The sequence below is a fragment of the Heptranchias perlo genome, chromosome 4, assembly GCF_035084215.1.
Source record: "Heptranchias perlo isolate sHepPer1 chromosome 4, sHepPer1.hap1, whole genome shotgun sequence".
Lineage (NCBI taxonomy): Eukaryota > Metazoa > Chordata > Chondrichthyes > Hexanchiformes > Hexanchidae > Heptranchias > Heptranchias perlo.
The window spans coordinates 74,778,220-74,805,792 of NC_090328.1; the positions used below are offsets into that span (position 1 = coordinate 74,778,220).

The window sequence follows — 27,573 nt, forward strand, 5'->3', positions numbered from 1 at the left end:
GAAGAGGTGCTAAAAAGCACGATCATCTTATCTTACCCTTTGGTCATTCACTACTCATTTTTGCAAAGAATACATCCATAACGGGTAGCTTGACTGAGATACCGCAAGTCACCAGAAGTGACTATCACAAGATGTTGGATCAATTAAACATTTTCCAGCCAGACTGTCACATCCCATAGAATCATAGAAAATTTATGACACAAGGAGGCCATTCGGCCCATCGTGTCTGCACCAGCCGAAATTGAGCCACCCAGTCTAATCCACTTTCCAGCACTTGGTCCATAGCCCTGTAGGTAAAGGCACTTCAAGTGCACATCAAGTTCTTTTTAAATTAATTGAGGGTTTCTGGCTCAATCACCCTTTCAGGCAGTGAGTTCCAGACCCCCACCACCCTCTGGGTGAAAAAAGTTTTCCTCAGCTCCCCTCTAATCCTTGTACCAATCACTTTAAATCTATGCCCCCTGGTTATTGACCTCTCTGCTAAGGGAAATAGGTCCTCTCTATCCACTCTATCTAGGCCCCTCAATTTTGTACAACTCAATTAAATCACCCGTCAGCCTCCTCTGTTCCAAAGAGAACAACCCCAGCCTATCCAATCTTTCCTCATAGCTAAAATTCTCCAGTCCTGGCAACATCCTCATAAAATCTCTAGTGCAATTACATCCTTCCTGTAATGTGGTGACCAGAACTGTACACAGTACTCAAGCTGTGGCCTAACCAGTGTTTTATAAAGTTCCAGCATGACCTCCCTACTCTTATATTCTATGCCTCAGCTAATAAAGAAAAGTATTACATATGCCTTCTTAACCACCGTATCTACCTGTCCTGCTACCTTCAGGGATCTGTGGACATGCACTCCAAGGTCCCTCACTTCCTCTACACCTTTCAGTATCCTCCCATTTATTGTGTACTCCCTTGCCTTGTTTGCTCTCCCCAAATGCATTACCTCACACTTCTCTGGATTGAATTCCATTTGCCACTTTTCTGCCCATCTGATATCTTAATGCAGTTTACAGCTTTCCTCCTCACTATCAACCTATCAGCCATAAGGCCAATTTTTGTAACATCTGCAAACTTCTTAATCATGCCTCCTACATTTAAGTCCAAATCATTAATATATATCACAAAAAGCAAGGGACCTGGTACTGAGCCCTGCGGAATCCCAGTGGAAACAACCTTCCAGTCACAAAAACACCCGTTGACCTTTTTGACCAGTCTGCCATGTGGGACCTTGTCAAAAGCCTTGCTAAAATCCACTACATCAAATACACTACCCTCATCGAACCTCCTTGTTACCTCCTCAAAAAATTCAATCAAGTGAGTCAGACACGACCTTCCCTTAACAAATCCATGCTGACTATCCTTGATTACTCTGCGCCTTTCTAAGTGACGGTTTATCCTGTCCCTCAGAATTGATTCCAATAATTTGCTCATCACCGAGGTTAGGCTGACTGGCCTGTAATTACTTGGTCTATCCCTCGCTACCTTTTTAAACAATGGTACAACGTTAGCAGTCCTCCAATCCTCTGGCAGCACGCCTGTATCCAGTGAGGGTTGGAAAATGATGGTCAGAGCTTCTGCTATTTCCTCCCTTGCTTCTCTTAACAAGCCTGGGATACATTTCATCTGGCCCTGGTGATTTATCTACTTTCAAAGATGCTAATCCCCTTAATACTTCCTCTCTCACTATGTTTATCCCATCCAATATTTCACACTCCTCCTCTTTAACTACAATGTCTGCATCGAGGTCCCTTTCTTTTGTGAAGACAGACACAAAGTATTCATTAAGGACCATGCCCACATCTTCCACCTCCACACAAAGGTTACCTTTTTGGTCTCTAATAGGCCCTGCTCTTTCCTTACTTATCCTCTTGCTCTTTATGTATTTATGAAACATCTTTCGGTTTTCCTTGATTTTACTTGCCAGTATTCTTTCATGCCCCCTCTTTGCTTTCCTAATTTCCTTTTTAATTTCACCCTTGCACCTTCTATACTCCTCTAGGCTTTCTGTAGTATTGAGTTCTCGGTGTCTGACATAAGCTTTCTTTTTCTGCCTTATCTTATCCTGTATGCTCCTTGACATCCAGGGGGCTCTAGATTTGGCAGCCCCACCCTTTTTCTTCATGGGAACATATTTACTCTGCACCCCTTGAATGCCTCCCACTGCTGCGACATTGATTTAACTTCAAGTAGCTGTTTCCAGTCCACTTTTGCTAAATCACTTCTTAGCTTAGTAAAATTGGCCTTTCCCCAATTGAGAACTTTAACTCCTGTTCTATCTTTGTCCTTTTCCATAACTATGCTAAAACTAACTGAATTATGATCACGACCACCAAAATGCTCCCCGACTGATACTTCTTCCACCTGCCCAGCCTCATTTCCTAAAACTAAATCTAGAAGGCCCCCTCTCTCTTGTTGGGCTTGCTACGTACTGGCTAAAAAAGTTCTCCTCAATGCAATTTAAGAATTTTGCACCCTCTATATCCTTCACACTGTTTGTGTTCCAGTTAATATTACTACTGTTACTGCCCTATTGTTTTTGCACTTCTCAGAAATTTGCTCTTCTATCTCCCTCTGACTATTTGTGGGTCTATATACACTCCCAGTAATGTGTTTGCCTCTTTTTTTGTTCCTTAGCTCAACCCATATGGCCTCATTTGATGATTCTTCTAACATATCATCGCTCCTCACAGCTGTAATTGTGTCTTCAACCAAAATTGCCACCCCCCCCCTTTTATATCCCCTTCACTATCTCGTCTGCAAACCCTGTAACCAGGAACGTTGAGCTGCGTTCCTGCCCCTCTTTAAGCCACGTTTCTGTCATAGCTAAGATATCGTACTGCCACGTGTCTATCTGTGCCCTCAGCTCATCTGCCTTATTCACTATACTCCTTGCATTGAGGTATATACCTTTAAGCACTGTCAAACTCCCTTGCTGTTTATTTTCTAACCTTTGTTTCTTCTGCCTTCCTAAGTCACTTACTAATTTTCTGCCTTCTATCTTCAGTTCTGATTCTGTCCCATCTGAATCTACACTCAGGTTCCCATCCCCCTGCCATGCTAGTTTAAACCCTCCCCAACAGCACTAGCAAACTTCCCCTCAAGGATATTGGTCCCGGCCCTGTTGAGGTGCAACCCATCTGGCTTGTACAAGTCCCACCTCCCCCAGAACTAGTCCCAATGCTCCAGGAATCTAAAGCCCTCCCTCCTGCACCATCTTTTCAGCCACGCATTCATCTGCTTTATCCTCCTATTTCTATACTCACTAGCGCATGGCACCGGGAGTAATCTGGAGATTACTACCTTTGAGGTCCTGCTTATTAAATTCTTTCCTAACTCCTTAAAATGATCCTGCAGCCACTCAGTGACATCCTTGACCCTGACACCAAGGAGGCAACATACCATCCTGGATTCACTTCTGGGGCCGCAGAAACGCCTGTCTGCTCCCCTAACAATAGAATCTCCTATCACTATTGCTCTGCTGACCTTTCTCCTCCCCCCCCCCGCCCCGTACAGCTGAGCCACCCATGGTGCTATGGTCTTGGCTCTGGCTGCACTCCGCAGAGGAACCCTTTCTCTCTCACCAGTATGCAGAACTGAATATTGGTTAGAGAGCGAGATGCACTCAGGGGACTCCTGCTCTACCTGCCTGGTCCTCCTTGTCTGTCTGGTGGTTACCCAGTCTCTCTCTGCCTGCACTCTCTTAAGCTGGGGGGTGACCACCTCCTGAATCTACACCTCCTGAATCTACACCTCCTGAATCTACACCTCCTGAATCTTCTGCCCAACCAAGATGCAAACTTTGAAACAACTTTCAATATTACAAGCTGCTAATTAATACCTTCACACACTTGGAAGCACCCTCTCAGCTACTCTCGTTCATACTGCTTGCAACCTGTGTTTTACTTTAATGTGGCAGTGGGGTGGATGGTGAAAGTGTATTTCACCTCAACATAGAAATTTTGAAGTTCAACTGTATGCAATAGAAAAACAGAACTGGCTGTAGGGCAAAGAATTTAAGTACAAGATAACAATTTGACTGCACTGTGACCTAGCAATTCTCTCCTGTGCTGCTTCTTATTGGTTCTGTGGTGCAGAGGGACATTACCTGTTTTGAGTTTTGATAACCAGATGAACTGTGAGCCCATCCTGTATTCCATGCTGGGCAAGTGTGTCTGGGTCTTTAAGGATTTTTCCAGCAAATATTAGCACAAGCTGTTCTGGCTGCGCCTTGAATCGCTTGGATATATCTTGCTTGAACTATTTAAAAAAAAGAGAAAGTTACTACATTGTATGGCAATGGTTTACTACTCTTGTATGGCTGCCTGTTGCTTCAGACACTAAGGAAACAAAATGATGTACAAGGCCAGCAAAGTATAAGCAGAAGCTTGCACAAGTCTGGAAAGATATTTTGTAGTTTTCCTCAGAATACAACCTTTTCCCGTTGAGGGATCCTGCACGAATGTGTGTTCTATTTGACCTTTGTGTTGAGCATTTAGCATCTTCCTTCCTTTTCTCCCACCCACCCCCACCCCTGCCCCTGCCCCTGCCAAATGAGCTAAAAACACACCAGACAGGTGCAAACTTGAATATTGCTTTACTCCAATACACTGCATCATGACATTTTATGAGCTTTCATACTCTGGAAAATACCACTAAATCTGTAAAAAGTAAGGCCTATTAAACTTGCAAGAAGCAGCTGTTAAGGTGCTTTGTTTATGAGCTGGATCGAAATTAACAGTCCTGTTTATAGTCCCTGCTGCGACCCAATCATACACAAAGCAAGGTTTATATGAAATCTAGTAGATCTCTCATGGCTTTGCTAATAGGTAACGGAGTACAGTTGTGATCTTTTGCTGAAAACATGGAGTTGTGTTCAGCTTGGTTTGAAATTTTAATGCAAGCATGCGCGCGCACACCTAACAAAGATGGGAAGGAAACACCCCTTAAAAATAAAAGTGCAGCTGATCTCAGCCATGGCAATGGGAGAGAGGGAAGGAAGGTAGGCAAGCAGCTGCGTTCTCACCGCTGTCCACTCTCCAGTTACATACACTGGGACATGCATGTAAGAAATCACAATGCTGTCTCAAACTTCAAGTAACTGGTTTACAATCGACTACCGTTACCTATATTTACAGTTGAATTTAAGGTTCATATATCCAAGGATACTATAGTCAGATAGCATGTTGTAAATTAAACAAAGACCACAGTGATGAAGCTGTAAAGCACACATAGTACAGTAGGAAATGAATAAAAAGTCACACTCTCCGAATCAACAACTCCTCGCATTTGCAGGGACTTGCAATTGGCACAATGCAGCCTTAAATTTGTGTATCACATCAAAACAGAATAAAACAGGGCAATTTAAGGATGTTATGCAGTGCTGGCTCAGATTTCAATAAAGTGAAATGGTGAGCAGGTGAACATTATGAATTATGTCACTTGAACTGTGAAAAAGCACCTAGCAATGCAATCGTAGACAACTTGAGTTGTGTTTGGAATTTGCATTTTAAACTCCACAACACTAGGGTAAAGTACTGGTAGTGGTGAAACAATGTGAAGTGATGAATTAAGCACATCACACAACATTAAAGCATATTGGCCCAAATGCGATTTTCTTTCTCCCTTTGCTTATTGGTACCAATACACTGAACACGCCTAGTGATTACACTGGTATGAGCAAACTAAATATCTGATCACAGGAGGACAAAACCTCTGGTGACGAATAGAGCCGTTCTTATAATGTGCAGTAAAAACAAGGACTGTCATTTTAAGCATGTTCTGAAACTTGCTGTAAAAATCAGTTTATGGAAGTTCTTCTATATTACTACATACAGCTAAAAGTAATAAACACCTCAGAGAGGGTGTACACGACAATGTATGTACAAGACACTTCAGTAATGGGACATCTGTGTAAATTAACATGAACAAGGCACATTAGATTAAAATGAATATTTTAAAATCTGAAAATATTGCAAGTTCTGTTTGCGGGGAGTATAGAGAACCAGCCGCCCCCCTCCCCAAAACACACCCAGCTCATTTACCTAGATTACTCCTCCACATTTATTACAGCACAAAACAGCTTACCCTTCAACACCAACCTACACAGTAGTCTCAACAAAACTACCAATGCCCACCCTGTTCAAAGGCTATAATTCCATTTTATAAAGTTACATGATCCACGATGAAACACTGTTTCTGTCTCAGTTCTACTGAGAGTTAAGTAAAATACAATCTTCTATACTCCTACCCATTACAGTGGACTAAATCTTACTGAACACAAAAGAATCCCACTTCACTGCATTGCACATTTCTCGTCAGCAGATATATCCAGTACCTGCAGCTTGTTTCTTTAAAAAAAAATGAAGTCTTCTTTACACATTGAATTCTACTGTATTGTTATTTGAATTTTCAGAAAACACACTAGTTTCCAGATCTTCGTCAGTCATTTATCACTTCAATTCATTCCAACAACGGAAAAGTCAATAACTGGTGGGCTAGCACTGCCCTAAACACAAAGCAAAACAAAAAGGTGCAGTATCCCACTTGCAATGATCACCTTGTCAATTTCCAGGCTGTTTCAGACATTTTAAATCAACCAATCAGCGATCTCTGTAGTTGGGGGTTGATCTAGGAGTGAGACTTGTCAGTAAGTAGAAACTGTAATAAAATATAAATAACTTTTTAAACATGAATTCAATGAAAAAATTACTTGCAGAAATTCACATTTGGGGCAATGAATTTCAATAAGCATTTAGAACAGGGATATTGCAACTTTCACTTACTATTTTCCTTGCAAGTAACTAAGAATCACTTTTTAATGTTGTTCCACAAAGGTGCATTGTTCTACAGTATAAATAAAGAGAAAAAACTGCAAATGCTGGAAATCGAATAAAAACAGAAATGTTGGAAATGCATAGCGGGTTAATCTGGTAGAAAGGAGGCAGGTTGACATTTGGGTGGAACACCTTCATCGGAATAGTGCTGATGGAGTGGGGGCGGGGGGGATATCTAGGCCAGTAATGTTGACCTATTTTTCCTTTTCTTGGGACTCGCAGATCCATGGTACAGTAGTGCACTGTACTAGCAACCCAGAGATCATGAGTTCAAATCCCACCATGGCAAGTTGTATGGTTGGATTCAATATATGATTTGTGAACTGGCACCAGAAAAAAAAACGACCAATAAAAAGGTGCTGGATAATTGCAAAAACCCAACTAGTTCACGAATATCCTTCAAAGAAGGAACCTGCCTAACCAAAACAGTTAAAGCTGGAAACACTCAGATCTGGCAGCATCTGTGGAGAGATGACGTTTCAGGTCCAAGACCCTTCCTCAGGACTGAAGGAATCTGCCTTCATGGCCTGGCCTACTCATGAAGCAATTCCAAACAGCATGGTTAATTCTTACTGCCTTCTGAAGAGGGCTAGCAAGCCACATAACTGCAAAAACAATTGCTTGAAGGCTGCCATTCAGGGCAACTAGGGGGGGCAATAAATGAGGCCGTGCCAGCATCGCCCCCATCCAGAGAACTATTTTTTTTAAAACTGCTTTGCCAGCATTTTCTGTTTTAATCTCAGATCTCCTACACATGCAGCCTTCTTTCCTCTCGGTCTCCATTTTCCCACTTCTGTTTCTGTGTGTCGCTCCCATATTTTTTCATCCTTCTAACTAGTTATACATTTTTTTCCATTTTATTGTGTCTCGATCACCTCACTATTCATCTTTTATGTCTAACATGATGTGGAGATGCCGCTGATGGACTGGGGTTGACAAATGTAAGGAATCCTACAACACCAGGTTATAGTCCAACAGTTTTATTTGAAAATCACAAGCTTTCTCCTTCATCAGGTGAAGTGTGGGATTCCTTGAAGGTTATCGCATTTATAGTCAGAGAACAATACCTGGTGATTACAGATAATCTTTCCAACTGCCCGTTGTCAAGGCAATCAAAGTGTTCAGACAGAGAGATGTTACATACAGGACCACCGAAAACAGGTAACTTTTTTTTTCGCTGGTGGGGTTACGTGTTTTTAATACAACGGGTCATTCTCTCTCTTTCTCTTCCTTTCGGATGTTTCTCTCTCTCTCTCTCTGTCTGTCTTTTGTTCTGGCCGTTTGTATATTCCGTGGGCAGCAGAGTTTTGAAAGCTTGTGATTTTCAAATAAAACTGTTGGACTATAACCTGGTGTTGTAGGATTCCTTACATTTTATATCCAACAGATTGCTAATTAGCAGTTTGTAGCTCCTTCAACCCATTAATCTCGGGGCAACATTTATCCCTCAACGATCATCACTAATACAGATTATCTGGTCATTTGACTCTTTGCTGTTGCAAATTGTCCATCGCATTTTCCTACATTACAGCAGTGACCATACTTAGAAGGTACTTCATTGGCTGTGAAGCATTTTGGCAGGTATTGAAGATGTGAAAGGTGCTATATAAATGTAAGTTTGTTCTTTCTTTCCTTTGTGACTGGTGTATCTGTTGATTATGTCACCCTTCCCCTTTTGCTATTTTGTTTCCAACTTTACTAAAATGCCTGCTTATCTTTCAGTCTTCAGATCTGATGAAGGGTCCACACTTGAAACATCTTTTCTCTTCATAGATGCAGTCTGACCTACTGTGCGTTTCCAACATTTCCTGCTTTTGTCCTTTTTTTATTTTTGAATGGTGTCTCAGAGATGAGTTACAAGCGCAAGCTCGCAGTTCCACACAAGAGTTTCCTATCTCACTGGGTCACAGTCAGGGCTGAACCGCATCTATACAGGCAGGTAAAAGCACTGACTTCTCAAGCACACCTGATTATAGAGAAATGCTGATAAAGGCAAACCATCCTTCCCTTCTAGCCAGGAAAGGGAAAGACACATGTAAACTATATTCATTGCCATGTTTTATTCATTGTACAAATTTATTCTACATTATTATTTCTCAAACTTGTATCATAAAATAAAAGTTGAAAGAAAACTGAAGTGGTCTGCCAAATATGACATTTAAAGTAGGTTTTAAATGTTTGTGCAGCTACCGCTCACTACCAACAAAAATAATAAGATCTTTGAAATACAAGACACATTTCAAATAATCTGGTTCTGGGAGCTAGCTTTCATAAAATTTCTATTAAAAATATAAATATAGCCTCTGCAAAAACCATTAATCTTCACTTCCCGCACCCCCAAGCCCCGGCAGGGAATTGGATTGCGTCCAAGTCAAGAACAAGATCATCCTGTAATAAGTCTCAGAATTTTTCTCTTTCTTGTGCCCCCCAACAATCATATTTGTCTGTCAGCATTGGGGAAGCTGAAGTTGTGATTCTCTGGATTAACTCCAAATATTTATGGTTCCAATTACCTAAGCACTGTACAGCCAATGAGCTATTTTTGAAATGTAGTCACTGTAGTAGGGAAACCCAGCAGCCAATTTGCACACAGCAAGGTCCCATAAACAGAAGTGAGATAAATGACCAGATCATGTGTTTTTTCGGTGTTGTTGGTTGAGGGATGAGTGTTGGCCAGGGCACTGGGATAACTCTCCTGCTCTTCTTTGAATAGTGCCGTGAGATCATTAACGTCCACCTGCAGACGGGACCTCAGTTTAACGTCTCATCTGAAAGACTTCCTCAGTACTGCAGTGAAGTGTCAGCCTAGATTATGTGCTCAAGTCTCTGGAGTGGGACGGGACTTGAATCCATGGCCTTCTGACAAGAGGCAAGAGTACTACCACTGAGCCAAGGCTGACCTATCCAATTGTAGCTACAGCATCTCCAACAATGGCTTCTCTTCCCATATCGGCACTGTTACATCAAGACCCCCAATAATTCATCCTTGGCCCTCTTTTCTTCCTCATCTACACGCTGCCCCACGCCGAAATTATCCGAAGGAAATCGGGTCAGTTTCCACATGTATACTGATAACACCCAGCTGTATCCCACCACCACCTCCCTCAACCCCTCCACTGCCTCCATATTGTCAAGACTGCTTGTCCAACTTCCAGTCCGGGATGAGCTCATTTTCCTCCAGTTAAACATTAGGAAGACCAAAGACTTCATCTTTGGCCTCCACCACAAATTCCATTCCCTCGTCACCTATTCCATCCCCCTCCCTGGCCATTGCCACAGGCTGAACCAGACTGTTCACAACCTCATCGTCTGATTTGACCCTGAACTGAGTTCCCGACCCCACATCCTCTCCATCACAAAGACCACCCACATCCACCTTCAGAACAATGCCGATGTCCATCCCTGCCTCAGCTTATCCGCTGCTGAAACCCTCATCCATGGCTTTGTTACCTGTAGACTTGACTACTCCAATGCTCTCCTGGCTGCCCTCCCATCCTCCACGTTCCATAAACTCGCTCACCCAAAACTCTGCTGCCCATATCCTATCCTGCACCAAGTCCCGTTACACATCACCCATGTTCTTGCTGACCTACAATGGCTCCTGGTCCCCATTTTAAATTTCTCATCCTCATGTTTAAATCCCATCACGGCCCCACCCCTCCCTATCTCTCCAACCAATGCTCTATGATTCGCCTCCCCCCCTCCCACCGAGTCAGCCCCTGAAACTTGTCGAACACCCTTCTGCTCCCCATTAGCCTGCAAAACATTTATTCACCCTCTAACAAACCCCGCCCCCCACCCCTGCCAATCTACAATCTTATCCTGGTGGCCACTTGTTCAGTCACAGCTCAACTACCTTCTGTGGGACATTGTCCAATTCCCTCTGCCTTGCCACTTTCCTACCTCTCAGAACCCTTCCCATTCTTTGAGACATCTTCCTGCATGTGAGCAGCGTTAAAGAAGCACAAGTTATTGCTGTTATTATGATGCAGGCCTGCTCAAATAAACACACTACCTTACACTTGTAGTAGTAAATACTTAAATTAAGACAACTGGTCTCAAATTCCACCCCATCACAGCAGTAAAACTCAGAAACTGAATAGTGCAATTAGACAAACAAGCCGCCAGTCAAGTTTTCTTATCCAATTTCACTAGCAGACATTTGCACAAAATGAAGCTCAGCACCTTTTATTACACACACACACAGCAATCCACATACAATACTCTTTTCCCCACCTCCACAACACACAAAAAAAAATCCATGACCCCTTGTAGAAGATGAGGGTCAATATTTCAAATCTCCCATCCACCAAAATCCGCACCTTCCAGCTGCCATCCAAGAATACATTTTCTCTGTTCTCATTTCAACCAACAGTGCATTTTAAAAAAAATGTTTCTCTGGCAAGGTGATATTTAAATCTCAGCTTTCCCTCTTGATTTCAGTCCTACTGGTTCCTACAGCTGAATTTGAACCTCCTATCCTTGTATCTATCCCTGTGGGCAGTCTCCAATTAGCAGAAGCTTGAACTGCAGGTCGCAGGGAAAGTTGCCATTTAAATATCATTGCATAGAGGAACCAAGCACAGCAACAGTTGATAGGAATGCGCTGGTGATGTGATGCTGGTGGAACCATCATTCTTAGAGAAACTACTGGCTAGGAGGGAATACAAGCCAGGAGAAAAACTTGGAAGATATGACCCATGTATACAAGTACACGCCCCAATTGCAGTGCCGACAGGGGACACATTTACATTCTTATATGCAAGTAAATATGGTAAAAGTACTAAACAGTTAGGAATCCGGAGATTTTTAAAGAACCGTTTCACAAACAAATGTTAGCAGCATAACAGAAGGGGTTTAAAATTTAAAGGGGTCTCTGCTGGCTCAGTGGGTCAATGCACCATATGGTGTGGCACCATATAAAGACCAGGAAGGTCCCAGGGGGTCTCAATTTCCTCTTGCTAATCTTCCTGCCCACCTCCACCTTTCCTGAAGGCACTGACTGCTGTATAGTATCATGGCCTTCTGGACTTCAGCCAATGGCCATTATTCATATGTGAGCCTTAATACGGACTACTAGCTGGCTATTCAACCACAGAGGGTATTACAGCTGGGGTCGATCTCATCCTTACCCAACATCTGTACACGCCTACTTCCAACAAGGCTCTCTGAATAGAAATCAAGTGTATGCTGATCTCCCCTCCCTAATCCAGGGTGTAGACACCAAATGTACCATCTTTACCACTGAGATCAGCCAACTGGACCAAGGATTGAATCTGGGATCCTCCTGACCTGCATGACTCAACTGGATAAACTTGTTGAGCCATGAAGTGAGCCTTACAGGTCCCAGTTTGACCTCATGTGGAGTTAGCTGATTTTGACCTCAGGGCTGATGAAAAGTATGTCTGTGTGAACATCGGGGGAAGAGAAGACAGGAATTGGGCTCTGCTACAGTAATCCCCTATGGACAAATATGTAACTTGACAACACTCACCATCTCAACTTGCGTGTAAAAAAAAGGTTTTTGGGTAAGGAAATAAAAAGTACCAATCTAAGAGCAACTGATGTCCAAGTGCATATAAAACAGTAATGACATGAATGATCTGTTAATCTGCTTTTGATAGCTGTGTGTGAGGGAGAAACGTTAGCCAGGACACCAGGAGAACTCTCCATTTTTCAAGTAATACCATCTGACAGACCATTTAATGTCCATCTGAACCAGTGATACAGGCAGAAGGAATTTCGCTTAACATCTCATCCAAAGGATGCCATTACCGACAATGCAATACTCACTCAGTGCTGCAGTAGAGCGACAACCTATGGAGTGGAGCTCAAACTCACAACATTCTGACCCAGAGGCAAGAGTGCAACCAACGGATCACAATAGCCTTGACACCTACTGCAACAATAGATAGCAAATACTCCTGAATATCTGTCCTCTAAATAGCACAAAAATCAATAAGGTAGATAATGAGAAAAACATTAAAATAATTTATACAAACCATTAACTGCATCGGGTTTTGTTCATAAGCTGCATAGTAGCAGACTATTAGTTATGGAAGCTAATAAAGCTGAGAAAAAAAGATACGAGATCCTAGGTCTAATAAATAGGGGCACATAGCATGAAAGCAAAAAGATAATGCCATACCTATACAAATCATTGGTTAGGCTGCAGTCAGGATGTGGTGTCCGGCTTTTAGTGCCTGACTTTAGGAAGGAAAGGCAGACAGACCAAAAGCACATGCTCAGGACATCCCAAAACACTTCACAGCCAATTACTTTTGAAGATCAGTCACTATTGTTAGATAGGAAAATGTGCTCGCTAACTTGCACACAGAAAGATCCTACAAACTGCAAGAGAGATAAATGACCATGCTTGTCTGTTTTGGTGGCATTAGTTGAGGGATAAATGTTGGCTAGGGCACCAGAAGAACTCCCTGTTCCCGTTCAAATAGTGCAACAGGATCTTATAACCATTTGAACTGGCAGACGAGGCCTCAGTTTAACATCTCATTTGAAAACTCATTTGAATACTAAAATCTATGGGACTTGAATCTATGATCATCTGACTCAAAAGCACTAGCACTACCAAAAATACTGGATCTACTCAATTATCAGTCTTGAGTCACTCCTTCCTTCTGTTTAAATGCTTTTCTTTATTTTAGGTCAGGTACATCTGTAACTCACTGACTTTGTCTATAAACCTAGATCACACTCCCAAGGTTCACATCTCAGCAGTAGGTTGGTAAAGGCCATTACAAACAAGTCTCATCAGCTTGTATCCCACAGAGCTGGAACATCAAATGTTACTAGTAACATAGCAGTTCTTTACAATTGGCCTTGTTTCTTCTCCACCATCCACAAACTAGAAAATAAGTCAGAACTAGAAAGTTGAACTGCTTCACTGTGGCACTAGATACAATCTTAAAAAAAAACAAAGTCTTTGTTTAAGTTGTCAAACCAACATACTCATCAAAATTTTGCTCCCTGTTCATACTGAACTCTTCCTCCATACTATGCTTTGTCACTAATTAAGCAATCATAGCGTTAACAATTTTATCAGCTACATCCATTTCTTAAGCACTCTACACAAGATTGTCAATTGTGGGAGAGGCAAAGCCAGGAAAGTATTAAGTATATAAGAGCAAATGTTATGCACAAAATAAGCAGAGATGCAAAGTCGAAGTATAAAAAGTTAGTTAACAATAGTAAAAGGAGCAGAAAATAAAAATCAGAACAATCCCAGACAGCTTATATGAAGTAATAAAATGAAAGGTAAAAAAGGGAAAGAAGTTAGAATGCAAACTGATGGAAAAAGAACACAACTGTGTTAGAAACAAAAAAGTTACATAGCATTATTTACATTAATTTGCCACTAGATGGCACTTCAAAAAAATGACAATATAAAACATAAGATTGTACCAAATACATAATGAGGCAGAGATTCAGCTGTTTTTATATAAAGAGACATGTGCTTTTAGAAGTCTGCACACTATTAAGATATCAATACACACAAGTAGATTTATTCATACTGGATATTATACACCTATTCTGTCCCTATATCAGTCGGGGGAGGGGGCAGGGGTTAGAAGGCAATTCTTGTGAAAATATCCCTCATTCCTCACCAAATTCTTCATCGTCATGTGTACTCGCTACCATAACCATATACAGCATAACATATCAGGAAGATTCATAATGAGAATTAGCAGCTACTTCACAAACAGAAATAATTCAAAAAAATCTTGTACATCTAGAAACTTAAAAAAATACCACATATATGTCAAAATAGCAATAGACATCCAGCAGAATATTGCACTAGAAGTCAGTTATGGTCTTTTTCCACTTGATACCATTATTCATAATTACATTTTAGAAAACTTGCATTTATTTAGTGCACAATTACATCTCTCAGATGTCTCAAAATACTTCACGTACAGCGAATTAATGTGAAGTGTAGTAACTGATGTAAGCAAAAGCGTTATCCATTTTGCAGACAAAGCCCCACAAACAGTAAAGAGATGAATGATCAAATCTGCTTTTGGTGGTGTTAGTTGAAAGCGAACAAATTTACTTTGGGGTTGCCATGTATCAGGAGCCCACATCACAAAACCCAATATAAAAGCAGCATGCAAAGTCTAATTTTAAATAGATGAGGGGTATGCCATGGAGGCGTTTTTAATAAAAAGATAAAAGAAAACCAGGTGCAGGGCAGATAAGTGGCATCTATTTTATTAAGCAATGGTTTTGGTGGGTTTGATACAGCAAATAGAGAGAAACTGTTTCCTCTGGGCCAGTAATCAGAGGTCATAGATTTAAAATAATTTGCAAAAGAACTAGAGGGAAAATGGAGAATTTTTTTTCACACAGAGGGTTATTAATATCAGAAACACACTACCTGAAAAGGGTGGTGGAAGCAGATTCCATAGGAACTTTCAAAAGGCAACTGGACATGTATTTGAAGAGGACTAATTTGCAGGGTTATGGGGAAAAAGCTGGGGTGTGGGACTAAATTGGACAGCTCTTTCAAAGAGCCGACACAGGCATAATGGGCCGAATGGCCTCCTTCTGTGCTGCAAGATTCTATGATTTTATAATGGGCTAATGAAGTTAGAATCTGTGACTTAAAAATTGGGATGTTCTTTAAACCAAAAGTTTTAACAATGAATTGAGATGCTGAAAAAACATGCATTTAGCTAGTCTGTGCATTTAAATGGGCTCTAGTAAATTTACAATGCCATTTATTAGAGTTGATCTGATTTTACTGCTAATACTGTAAAAGCTGAATGAAGTTACCAATTCATGCCAGACCAACAGATCCACTTAACGTTAGATAACAAATCCCACTGAGCTGCTGAAACCAATGGGAGCTTCCGATTTATGAAGCTACTTAAGCTGCCATTGAGAGTCACAGATTGCAGCGAAGCAAACAGATGATAACAATCATCAAATGTTCAGTCATTCTGAAACAACAGTAAGTTAATAAATTGCCACAGAAGCATTCCAAGCGAGCTAAATTAAGTTTATATTAGCACCATTCTTCAGCTCTCCTGGCTCACACCACTCACTAGTCAAGAAAACAGACAGGACGCATGCTATGCTCCAAACCTTCACCGCTGCATTCCTGACTTAGCTGGTGTGTGCAACAACATATGCTTCCATTTTTTCCCTCCTAACCACATGCTCCTTACTTTCCCAGTGGCAAGGCTGATGTCAGAAACTCTATGGGGAATTACATGCACAAATCATTCTTTGCATGACATACTGGAGTACCAACATACTGTACAGTCTACCAGTGTGCAACTTTTCAAAAAACAATCTCTCACTTTTCTGCTCAGTATTGCTAATCGTTTGAACCAAGAAGCCACCACTCCAAACACAGTGTAGTTTAATTTACACAAAAACTGAACTCGGTGCAAAACCTGTTCAAGGCTTGGGCAGTTGAAATCAGAAAATATAACTGTTGTGGACTAGTTTTTCTACCTAAATAAGAACACCATATTCTACAGGATTATGGACACATTATTATTTAATGAATATATGTAGGACAAAAATAGATTGATCTTTCACAACAGATTTAGCCTTGCGCACAGGATGTAAACATTTCAATTATTTGCTTTCTAGAAAATGTTTGGGAGCAACAAGCATGACAGCGTCTACTGTCCCAGGAAAGAGCGTTAGGTACAGGTGAGCTGAATATACAGCAACATTTGTAACTCATCCACGTTAAAAATAGCAACCACAGCAGTTAGAAGGAATTCAGCTTCAAAAAATTAAACAGATTTTTATCTAGCAATCTCAGTTGCTAGTGGCAAATCACAAATGAATGATCTTGCGAGTACAGTGCCTTTATATACTGTTGATTTTCCTGCTAAGTTGCAGAGAAGTCTCTTCATTTATGCCCAGGTACTGCACATGTTATTTGTGGTAACAATTCTTATCAGGTAAGCAGAATGAAAGACTTTCCCAGCAGCCACAGTGGTCTTCTAAGTGAAGTTATTTTGGGTCACATTCATCCCGTTTCTAGTAGAACAACTCAATACCACCTTCAAACATGCCACACTTGTTGTAAACAGATAACCTCACCTAAGAAAAGGCCAGGAACAGGTGCCAGAGGAAACAAAAGTCACATGGGTACAGCAGGAAGTAGCTTTTGAAGTTGAGGTTCAGGCACATGCCAGGGCAAATCAAAAGGAGCCCAACTGTGTGTCTGACTTTACAACATTTGACTTAGTGCTGAATGGATGTCATCACTGGATGGAAAGTGGAAACTACCAATCTTCATTGTTTTACAAATACATTTTTATAAAATTTAAATTGTGAAATAGAAGTAAGAGTATTGAAATACATATATACCAAGTAATCTCTCAACTGTTGGAAATGGTGGATCCATCTTCGCATTTCTTCCAAGCGCCTGAAAGTTAAATACTTTGGATAGATGTAATGGGTATAATAATCCGAGCAGTAACCTGGTGACTCCACTTAATGCCTACTAAGGAATATTTATGGAGAGTATTCCAAGAATTATAGGGTGTGATTTTAAACCCCAAGAACGGGTGAGTTGGGAGTTGAAAACAGTTGTTTCTTGGGCCTCGACTGCAACCTAGCTTTATTTCCCAGTTTAACGTTGTTACGTAAAAGTACAGGCTTCCCACTGGGAATTCAAAGGCTGAAAATTTTGCGGTTGCGACCCAAAAAAACTATTTTCAACTCCCACCCACCCTCAACCTACCCATTCTTGGGGTTTAAAATCACCCCCATTATCACTAAATTGATCCAAGGCAGGCTGATGGATTAATTTCTTGAAGTGGCATTAGGCCGCGTCATCTCCCTATAAACCATGATGGATATAAATATTAGGGGAGATCAGAAGCAAGTCTTGTTTTACAAGTCTGCTCCCTTCCGAAGATTTTCTTGAAGCCTTGTGCCTTGATTTTTCTTGCCCAATCTTAACTCAATAGGTGGTTACTCTACCAGCTTGTTGCTGGTTATAGCCCAACAAATCCATTACAAGGGGAGAAATGTAGCAAAGTGAGATGACCATGATCATTTGAAATTCAGCCCTATTACCCAAGGATGTAGGTCCCAGTTTGCTCTTCCTTTTCAGTTCAATTTTCTCTTCCAAATGACTGTACTCCCAGTGGTATCTGGATGACTCATTGAGGGCCCAACAGTCTCTTACATTGTATTTAAAAACGTTGCTTTACACATCATACATCTAAATCTTAAGAAACAGGTAATTCTTCCACCATTGATTTCAGACATCATTATACAGTACATTGTAAACAAAATAGTTGGCTTGTAGCACATTAAAGAGCAGTAGCACAATTCAACTACCTAAACAAGAAATCATGAGAGCAAAGAGGTACCCTCAGAGGGCACCTTTCAATCACTGCCTTTGGAATTCTCTTCCTCAAAACACTGAGGAACGGAAGGTGCAGGTTAGTGTGCAAAATTAAACCACTTGAGATTGGGGGGAATATACTGGCATGGATTGAGAATTGGTTGACAGACAGGAAACAGAGAGTAGGAATAAACGGTTCTTTTTCCGGGTGGCAGGCAGTGGCTAATGGGGTACCGCAGGGATCAGTGCTTGGGCCCCAGCTATTCACAATATATATCAATGATTTGGATGAGGGAACTGAATGTAACATTTCCAGGTTTGCAGACGACACAAAGCTGGGGTGAAATGTGAGCTGTGAGGAGGATGCAGAGGGGCTCCAATGTGATTTAGACAGGTTGGGTGAGTGGGCAAGAACATGGCAGATGCAGTATAACGTGGATAAATGTGAGGTTATCCACTTTGGTTGTAAAAATGGAAAGGCAGATTATCTGAATGGTGATAGATTGGGAAAAGGGGAGGTGCAACGAGACCTGGGTGTCCTTGTACATCAGTCGCTGAAAGCGAGCATTCAGGTGCAGCAAGCAGTTAGGAAGGCGAATGGTATGTTGGCCTTCATTGCAAGAGGATTTGAGCACAGGAGCAAGGATGTCTTACTGCAGTTATACAGGGCCTTGGTGAGACCACATCTGGAGTATTTTGTGCAGTTTTGGTCTCCTTATCTGAGGAAGGATGTCCTTGCCGTGGAGGGAGTGGAATGAAGGTTTACCAGACTGATTCCTGGGATGGCAGGACTGACATATGAGGAGAGATTGGGTTGATTAGGCCTATATTCACTAGAGTTTAGAAGAATCTCATCGAAACATATAAAATTTTAATAGGACTAGACAGACTAGATGCAGGGAGGATGTTCTCGATGGCTGGGGAGTCCAGAACCAGGGGTCACAGTCTCAGGATATGGGCTATGCCATTTAGAACTGAGATGAGGAGAAATTTCTTCACTCAGAGGGTGGTGAACCTGTGGAATTCTCTACCACAGAAGGCAGTGGAGGCCAAATCATTAGATGTATTCAAGAAGGAGATAGATATATTTCTTAATGCTAAAGGGATCAAGGGATATGGGGGAAAAAGCGGGAACAGGGTACTGAGTTAGACGATCAGCCATGATCATTTTGAATGGCGGAGCAGGCCCGAAGGGCCTAATGGCCTACTCTTGCTTCTATTTTCTATGTTTCTATGTTCTAAAGCTTGGGTGGTTTATTAAAAAAGAAATCGGCTGAACTTTGTTATCAAACTTTGGTGTACACTATCCCAAATATGTATCTAAAACAAATGTGATATAATTGTTCTCTTCTTCATTTGGGTTACATTTTCCATTCACATAACATAAAAGGGAATCCAAAAGTCTTCTATAATCATAAATAGTAAACGAGTAGTAAGAGGAGGGGTGGGGCCGATTAGGAACCAAAAAGGAGATCTACGCATGGAGGCAGAGGGCATGGCTGGGGTACTAAACGAGTACTCTGCATCTGTCTTTACCAAAGAAGAAGATGCTGTCAAAGTCACAGTAAAAGAGGAGGTATTTGAGATACTGGATGGGCTAAAAATTGATAAAGGAGGTGCTAGAAAGGCTGGCTGTACTTAAAGTAGGTAAGTCACCCGGTCTGGATGGGATGCATCCTAGGTCGCTGAAGGAAGTAAGAGTGGAAATTGCAGAGGTGCTGACCATAATCTACCAATCCTCCTTAGATAAGGGGGTGGTGCCAGAGGACTGAAGAATTGGAAATGTGACACCTTGTTCAAAAAAAAGTGTAAGGATAAACCCGGCAACTACAGGCCAGTCAGTTTAACCTCGGTGGTGGAGAAGCTTTTAGAAACGGTAGTCCAGGACAAAATTAACAGTCACTTGGACAAGTGTGGATTAATAAAGGAAAGCCAGCACAGATTTGTTAAAGGCAAATTGTGCTTAACTAACTTGATTGAGTTTTTTGATGCAGTAACAGAGAGGGTTGATGAGGGCAACCCGGTGATGTTGTGTATATGGACTTTCAAAAGGCATTTGATACATAATAGGTTTGTCAGCAAAATTGAAGCTCATAGAATAAAAGGGGCAGTGGCAGCATGGATATGAAATTGGCTAAGTGACAGGAAACAGAGGGTAGTGGCGAACGGTTGTTTTTCAGACTGCACGAAGGTAAACAGTGGTTCCCCAGGGGTCGGTATTAGGACCACTGCTTTTTTTGATCTATATTAAATGACTTGGACTTGGGTGTACAGGGCACAATTTCAAAATTTGTAGATGACAAAACTTGGAAGTATAGTAAACAGTGAGAATAGTAATATTCAAGAATTCATAGACAGACTGGTGGAATGGGCGGACACAAGGCAGATGAAATATAATGCAGAGAAGTGCGAAGTGATACATTTTGGCAGGAAGAATGAGGAGAGGCAATATAAACTAAATGGTACAAATCTAAAGGAGGTGCAGGAACAGCGAGACCTGGGGGTATATGTGCACAAATCTTTGAAGGTGGCAGGACAGGTTGAGAAAGTGGTTAAAAAAAGCATACGGGATCCTGGCCTTTATAAATAGAGGCATAGAGTGCGAAAGCAAGGGAGTTATATTGAACCTCTATAAAACTCTGGTTCGGCCACAACTGGAGTATTGTGTCCAATTCTGGGCACCGCACTTTAGGAATGATGTGAGAGCCTTAGAGAGGGGAGCAGAAAAGAGTTACTAGAATGGTCTCAGGGATGACGGACTTCAGTTACGTGGAAAGAATGGAGAAGCTGGGGTTGCTCTCCTTAGAGCAGAGAAGGTTAAAGGAAGATTTGATATAAGTGTTCAAAATTATAAAGAGTTCAGATAAAGTAAAGAAAGAGGAATTGTTCCCATTGGCGGATGGGTCGAGAACCAGTAGACACAGATTTAAGGTACTGGCAAAAGAACCAAAGGTGACATGAGGAAAGCCTTTTTTTTATAAACACAGCAAGTAGTTTTGATCTGGAATGCACTGCCCGAAAGAGTGGTGGAAGCTGATTCAATCGTGGCTTTCAAAAAGAAATTAAATAAATTCTTGAAGGGAAAAAGTTTTCAGGGCTATGGGGAAAGAGTGGGGGAATGGGATTAACTGGATTGCTCTTACAAAGAACCGGCAAGGATGGCCTCCTTCTGTGCTGTAACCATTCTATGATTCTATGTTTTGTAATTCATGTCTACTAGCAATGGGACACCATTTTGTACATCCAAAATAATCCCCATCTTGCAATTATTCCGATAGCCATCGTAATTTACAATAGAGACAGATTCTGCATCTTGAGATCGACAGCGGAGATCTCACACTAAAATTTTAAGTGGATTGTTCCATCACTGAAGTCACTTTACATGTATTATGTACAATTTATGTCCAAATTTCCTCCATTTTTTCTATGCTGACTATACCTTGTGCAGTCATGAAGTTGAAATGCAAGGTGGTTTCCGACCTTGAGGGAGGGGGTAGTGAAAGTGAAGTTATAGACACAGTATTCCACTTAATAAAACTGACAAAAGCTCAATGTTTGGACAGCATCGCACTTTACTAAAACACTTTTATCCTGGATATAAACTCCCAGCAATGTCTACAGAACCTCGGTGTATTTATTTGAAAGTAAAGTTTACAAAACTAAGTCTCTGTGACTTCCCATCAACAATGGTAGCCCCTTTTCGATTGTACAAATTTACATAATTCCATGTTTGCTGAGAGAGTTAAGTGTGCATAGGAATTATGTTTTTTTTTTGCTTCATCAGTAAACCAATTATTCAAGACAGGTTTCTTTTTAAAATTTATAGCACAGCCCAAACTTTAAATTTGAGGGCTGAAAAATCATGAGCGGGCAAAGCATTTTATATTTAATATCAATAACATTAATGCAATAAATCAAGGTTACAAGTCAAAGTGTACTATTCAGCCCATCAACATGCACTGTAAACTGAAGATCAACTGAATGTACAGTACTACAATGCTCAGAAGTAGTTTGCAATGTACAATACACGCAAGTTATGTACAGCCACACTTAGGATTTTAATTAGAGCACAAGAGCTTGTGTAAACCATTTAGACGGTCACAGGTGTTATGCAAATATTCCCCAAGCAGTTGTTCATTTCCTGAAGAACGGAATTGTGAACATCGACATCTGAGTCATTGAAACCACTTTTGGTATCGTTCTAGTTGTTGACACATACCAATCAGCACAGCTGTACATGTGCTAGCAACATGCAGCTTGGGTAGCCGTGGCTCAGTTGGTAGCACTCTCACCTCTGAGTCAGTAGGTCATGGGTTTAAGTCCCACACCAGAGACTTGAGCACAAAATCTAGGCGGACACTTCAGTGCAGTACTGAGGGAGTGCTGCACTGTCAGAGGTGCCATCTTTCAGATGAGACGTTAAACACAGGTCCTGTCTGCCCTCTCAGGTGGACATAAAGGATCCCATGGCACTATTTCGAAAAAGAGCAGGGGAGTTCTCTCCGGTGTCCTGGCCAATATTTATCCCTCAACCAACACCTCAAAAACAGATTATCTGGTCATTATCACATTGCTGTTTGTGGGACATTGCTGTGTGCAAAATTGGTGGCCGCGTTTCCTACATTACAACAGTGACTGTACTTCAAAAATACTTTATTGGCTGTGAAGCGCTTTGGGACATCCTGAGGACGTGAAAGGCGCTATATAAATGCAAATCTTTCTTTAGTTACAGTGGAAATTTTGAAGTATTTCGGTCAGGCACGCAATAATCTATAACAACAAATACTAGTCTCACTTGAACACAAAGTCATTATGAATCAGATGGAACGGATTCAACCTATTTCATTTTCAACGTTTAAATACAAACATTCTTCCAGATTATGAAGCAGCACATCAAAAATCCAAGAATAACCAACTGTACATTCGGCCCAATTCAAGTCACTGGCACTTTCACAGCCTATCCTAATTGTTCTGACAGTCAGCAGATGGGCATTTAACTAAATAAGAGCCACCAACTCCTTCCCCCAAGCTGACTGTAAGGTTAAACAATTACTTAAGCACTGATGGTACACACCTAAGTTATTTACAATTTTAATTGTATAAAGACAAGACAAAACTTCTAAAAAAGAAAACAGAGACAACCACACCAATCTCTCAATTAACACAATACGTGCCGAATTAGAAATTTACGAACCCAAGATTGTTATGTGACCTATGTAACAATTACATCTACATCTGCTATATATCAAGCACAGCTCCCGACATATAGGACAGAAAACAATAATTATCTACACGCGCTATTTGGTTTGTTGACACAAGCTGAGAGTTCAGATTCTGTTCATATGCAAGAGTTTTTTTTTCTAAACTAAACATAAATACAAGTACAATCCATATTGTTCTTAAACTGACCAATCTAAATTCCTCCCAAAAAACAAATCCACATCTAAATATATTTAACATTGGGCACACATCACCACATAATCTAAAACCTAAAATAAATTGTCATGCGTGTTTTAACAGATCCTTGTGCAATTGACTTGAGAGATTCAACAATAGTACAGTAAGGAAAGATAGTTTTGAGATCATATCACTGTATTACAAGATAGCAACAGATAAGGAAGGTCATTCATTCCTCTTAGCTCATCTGCCTAAAAAGAAAAACCTGTAGTCCTTTAATCACACCATCCAACTAGTTCTTGAATGACTAAAGATTTCACCTCTAATACCCCTCCTGAAAATCTATTTGAAATGTTAATTACTCTTTGCATGAAGCAACCCTTCCTGATATCAGTCCTAAATTTGCTCTTTTACCAGTGTGAACCTATGCCCCTTTATCCCTACTATCATGATCTACCTTGAAGTAATGCTCTAGATATTATAGTATGGATGCAGTCTGGCCAGATAAATACACAAGTGTGTTTCACTAAATAAAGATGTGTGACTGAATACATTCTACATTCAGCACCAAAATTCTTCCGAATCTCAATATTATTTGCTGAGTATCGATTGAAAGCAATATTCTTTGCCGATTCTCTGAAAGAAATATTACATTTGCAATCAATTAATATTTAAACTGAAGATCAATTTTAAATAGCAGTAATGTGTACTGCTTGCAGCAGGAATAAATCAGTTTTAGAAATATTATTTCTATTAAAAGTACATATTTTCAGTTACTATAGAAAGCTAAAAATATTTGTCAAATGCTGTTCAGCCTGTCAAACACAAAATGCCATTACAATGGCAGCTAAATTTCACAACAGTAACCACAGCAGAAACAGAGAAATTGGATTCAAATTCTGTTTTTAAAAGTGTACTAAAATATTTTCAGCTTTCTATTTAAATGATGAAAATACGTTCTCTAATAGAAAAGATATTCCCAAAACTGATTCATTCATGATATATATGACTGCCATTTAAAACTGATCCTCAGTTAAATATGCAAATAAATACATTTCAGAGAAGCAACAAAATATTACTTTCAATCAACACGCAGCAGTAATATTGAATTAATAATATGGACCTCCAACAATAGCTACAGCAATTTTAAAGTACATGAGCATATTGCATTGTCCAAGAACCTTGCTGCATCACTGATTCTTACATTAGAGCAGTGGTTTTCAAACTTTCCTAGAGACCCCTTCAAATATTGACACATTCCCAGGGATCCTCATTTTAACTTCAAAAAGACTGCTTCCCAAAAGAAAACAGTACTATCATAGGAAACACATATTAGTACACAGAAATAACATGCTTGTATATCAATAAATACAGGTTTTAAAAAAATCCACAGAACTCTGATAACCTTGAGAATCCCCAGACATCCCCTCAGATTCCTAGGATCATAGGACCCCAGTACCCCAGTTTGAAAACCCATGCCTTAAAGTGTGGAGAAAAATCCACAACTACAATAGCAGTTGGTTCTGAAAGCACTCGTTAGAAAGTAATTGCTTACCTTACAGGCTTCCCACAAATCCCATTTGATATTTCATTACAAAGAAAGCAAAATCCATTATTACACTATTAATAACTGCAAAGAAAGCTGAAGCAAATTCTACTTAAATCAGTACAATACTGTTTCACTGCTGCTGTTGCCTGACAAGAACACTTATTTAAAAGTATAACTCATCTCCAGCAGTCAAGCTTAAGAGAAATTCTTCACACCCAATGTCAATAAAGATGTAAAGTTACATGTGAATTAGATTATGCTTTGCTCACAATGTCCAATGCTGGGGCAAAAGAAATCACAGCTAATGTGCATTGAAGTAAAATACTCCCACTATTTCCAGGTTCCACCAGCTCCCATGCCTCAGTGAATTGACTAAGATATTCATCCTCACTTCCAAATTCTTCCATGGCCTCACCACACCCTACCTCAGCAGTCTCCTTGAGCCATACAACTACACACGCATCCTGTACTCCCCATATGTCCTTGCCCTCTGTAAATCTCTTCCTAAATCCTTTAATTTTGCCACCTCCCTCCCTATTTTGAAAAGCACCCTCAAAATTCTTCACAATTGTGCCTTCATGATTCTCAACTTTTCAATTGTCCCCTTACGTTTATTGGGCTTTGAGAAGCACTATAGAAATCAAGCTAATGTACTAATTAGTGCTCATCACAATACCTGTGGACAGACTCCAAAAACACAGAACTATGGTTCAGCTAAAATAATTTGAAGTGAACAGCTTCTGTATGCAGGCTAACTACAATATATTATTAAAACTTTTACGGGTGGTTGTGATACACTCTCACTTTGGTTTCTGTTGTGAAAAAGGTTAACATAACACTATGTTAACTAACATCCACCCCAAACGCAAGACATGTTTACAGTTTTACAAAATCCTTCTAATTACGTTGTATAGGTTTAAATAACCAATAACGCTTAAAATGTGTTAGCTTAGATCCCCAGGAACCACCTCGATTGCTTAACGTTAAGCTGTCCGGGTAGCAGAAGGGTTATGATGATGATGACGATGATGTTTAAAGTCTGAGATGACACAGCGTGACTGAACACTTGGAAGATTCCTGTTGTATATTTTCGGATCCATGCAGAACAAGCAGCTCGAGAATAACACTGACAATGTTAACGAAGACCGACTGCCCGCACAGTGCGTGCTGCTTCCCGTCTATTGCTGGGTGGTGACACAGTGGATGAGGGTAATTGTACCTCCTCTCTCTGCCCTGGTCCCAGCCCCTATGCCCGGCTGGGCAGCCCTAACCCCGACCCTACACCGCTCCACTCGCCTCTTTGACGGTGCAATCCTGCGCGAGATCGAAGTCCACTTTGTCTTTTGGAGTCTTGACGGTGACCCGGATGGTTCTGGTTCCACTCCTCGAACACTGATCGGCCGGCGCCGCGTTCTCTCCACTCTCCGCCATCCCGGAGCCGCCTGTCAACCATGGACCAGCTTCCTCATTGCACCGCCGCACCATGGGTAATCCATGGAGAAAATCAATCATTTAAATAACGGTATCAAATATGAAAAGAATACAGCTGCGAGGCAACGAATCACAGCATCAATATTTAAAAAATATTTATTTTTCAAAGACTGACTCGGCTGGCTTGTGACGTTTCACAACAGCCCACGGTAAGGTGATGACGTGTTTGTAAAGGGAAGTTGCTAGAATCGGAATCTGAAACAGAGGATGCCGGGAGTGAGGAGCCGGTTAGTCCTGGTCCGGGAGACAGACAGACGATAGACAGACAGTATCCGGGGCGGCGGGACAACACAGACAGACAGACAGACGGGGGAGAAGAAGGAGCGAGCGAGAGGGAGAGAGAGAGAGAGACCCACCGACCCAGACAGACACACACACGGACAGAGAATGTCCGGGAGAGAGGGCGAGCGAGAGACTGTGTCTGGGACAGAGACAGACAATGTCTGGGGTGGGAGCGGTCAGACAGACACATGGGGGAGGGGGGAAGCCAGTGGGAAGATGGAGAGACGGGCAGTGACTGATGTCGGTCATTGTTTCCGGCTGCAGTCTTCATCGGAACTGAGAAAAATGAACAAAGATTTTCATAAAATCAGTACAAAAGGGAAGATGTCCTGTGCCTTGAAACAAGAGATGAATTTTATATCCGACAATGGGAAGAAGCATTAAACGTGTTAGGGAACAGAATGTGTGAACGAGCAATGGTGGTGGAAGGCAACCCAAGGGAGTGACGAGAAGATGAAATGAAAGCCTCAAAATTGAGTTAGATTAAAACAAGCAGCAACAGCTGTACCTCTCCCATTTTCTTGACTTTTTTCAGCCTCTCTGTCTTAGCTATTCACATTCCTTAATGTCTGTAGTGCTGGAGGGGGTTAAGTGATAGGGAGTGGTGAGAGTTTAAGCACAAGGATGGGAATTTTAAATTTGAGACTCTGGGGGACTGGGAGCCAACGTCAGTCATT

The 27,573-nt window shown here is 41.1% G+C and overlaps 1 protein-coding gene across 2 annotated transcripts in view; it reads right to left on the minus strand.

The window, feature by feature from the left end:
* Positions 1–26,607, minus strand: part of LOC137321022 (ubiquilin-1-like) — a 42,529-nt gene extending 15,922 nt beyond the window's left edge. For both annotated transcript variants that reach the window (XM_067983137.1, XM_067983136.1), the window contains exons 1-2: positions 26,420–26,607; positions 4,109–4,260 (exon numbers count right to left, since the gene is read on the minus strand). In XM_067983137.1, coding sequence (XP_067839238.1) covers positions 4,109–4,260; positions 26,420–26,554 — 287 coding nt within the window. In that variant the 5' untranslated portion in view covers positions 26,555–26,607. The remainder of the gene's footprint in view (positions 1–4,108; positions 4,261–26,419) is intronic.
* Between the last annotated feature and the right edge of the window lie 966 nt (positions 26,608–27,573).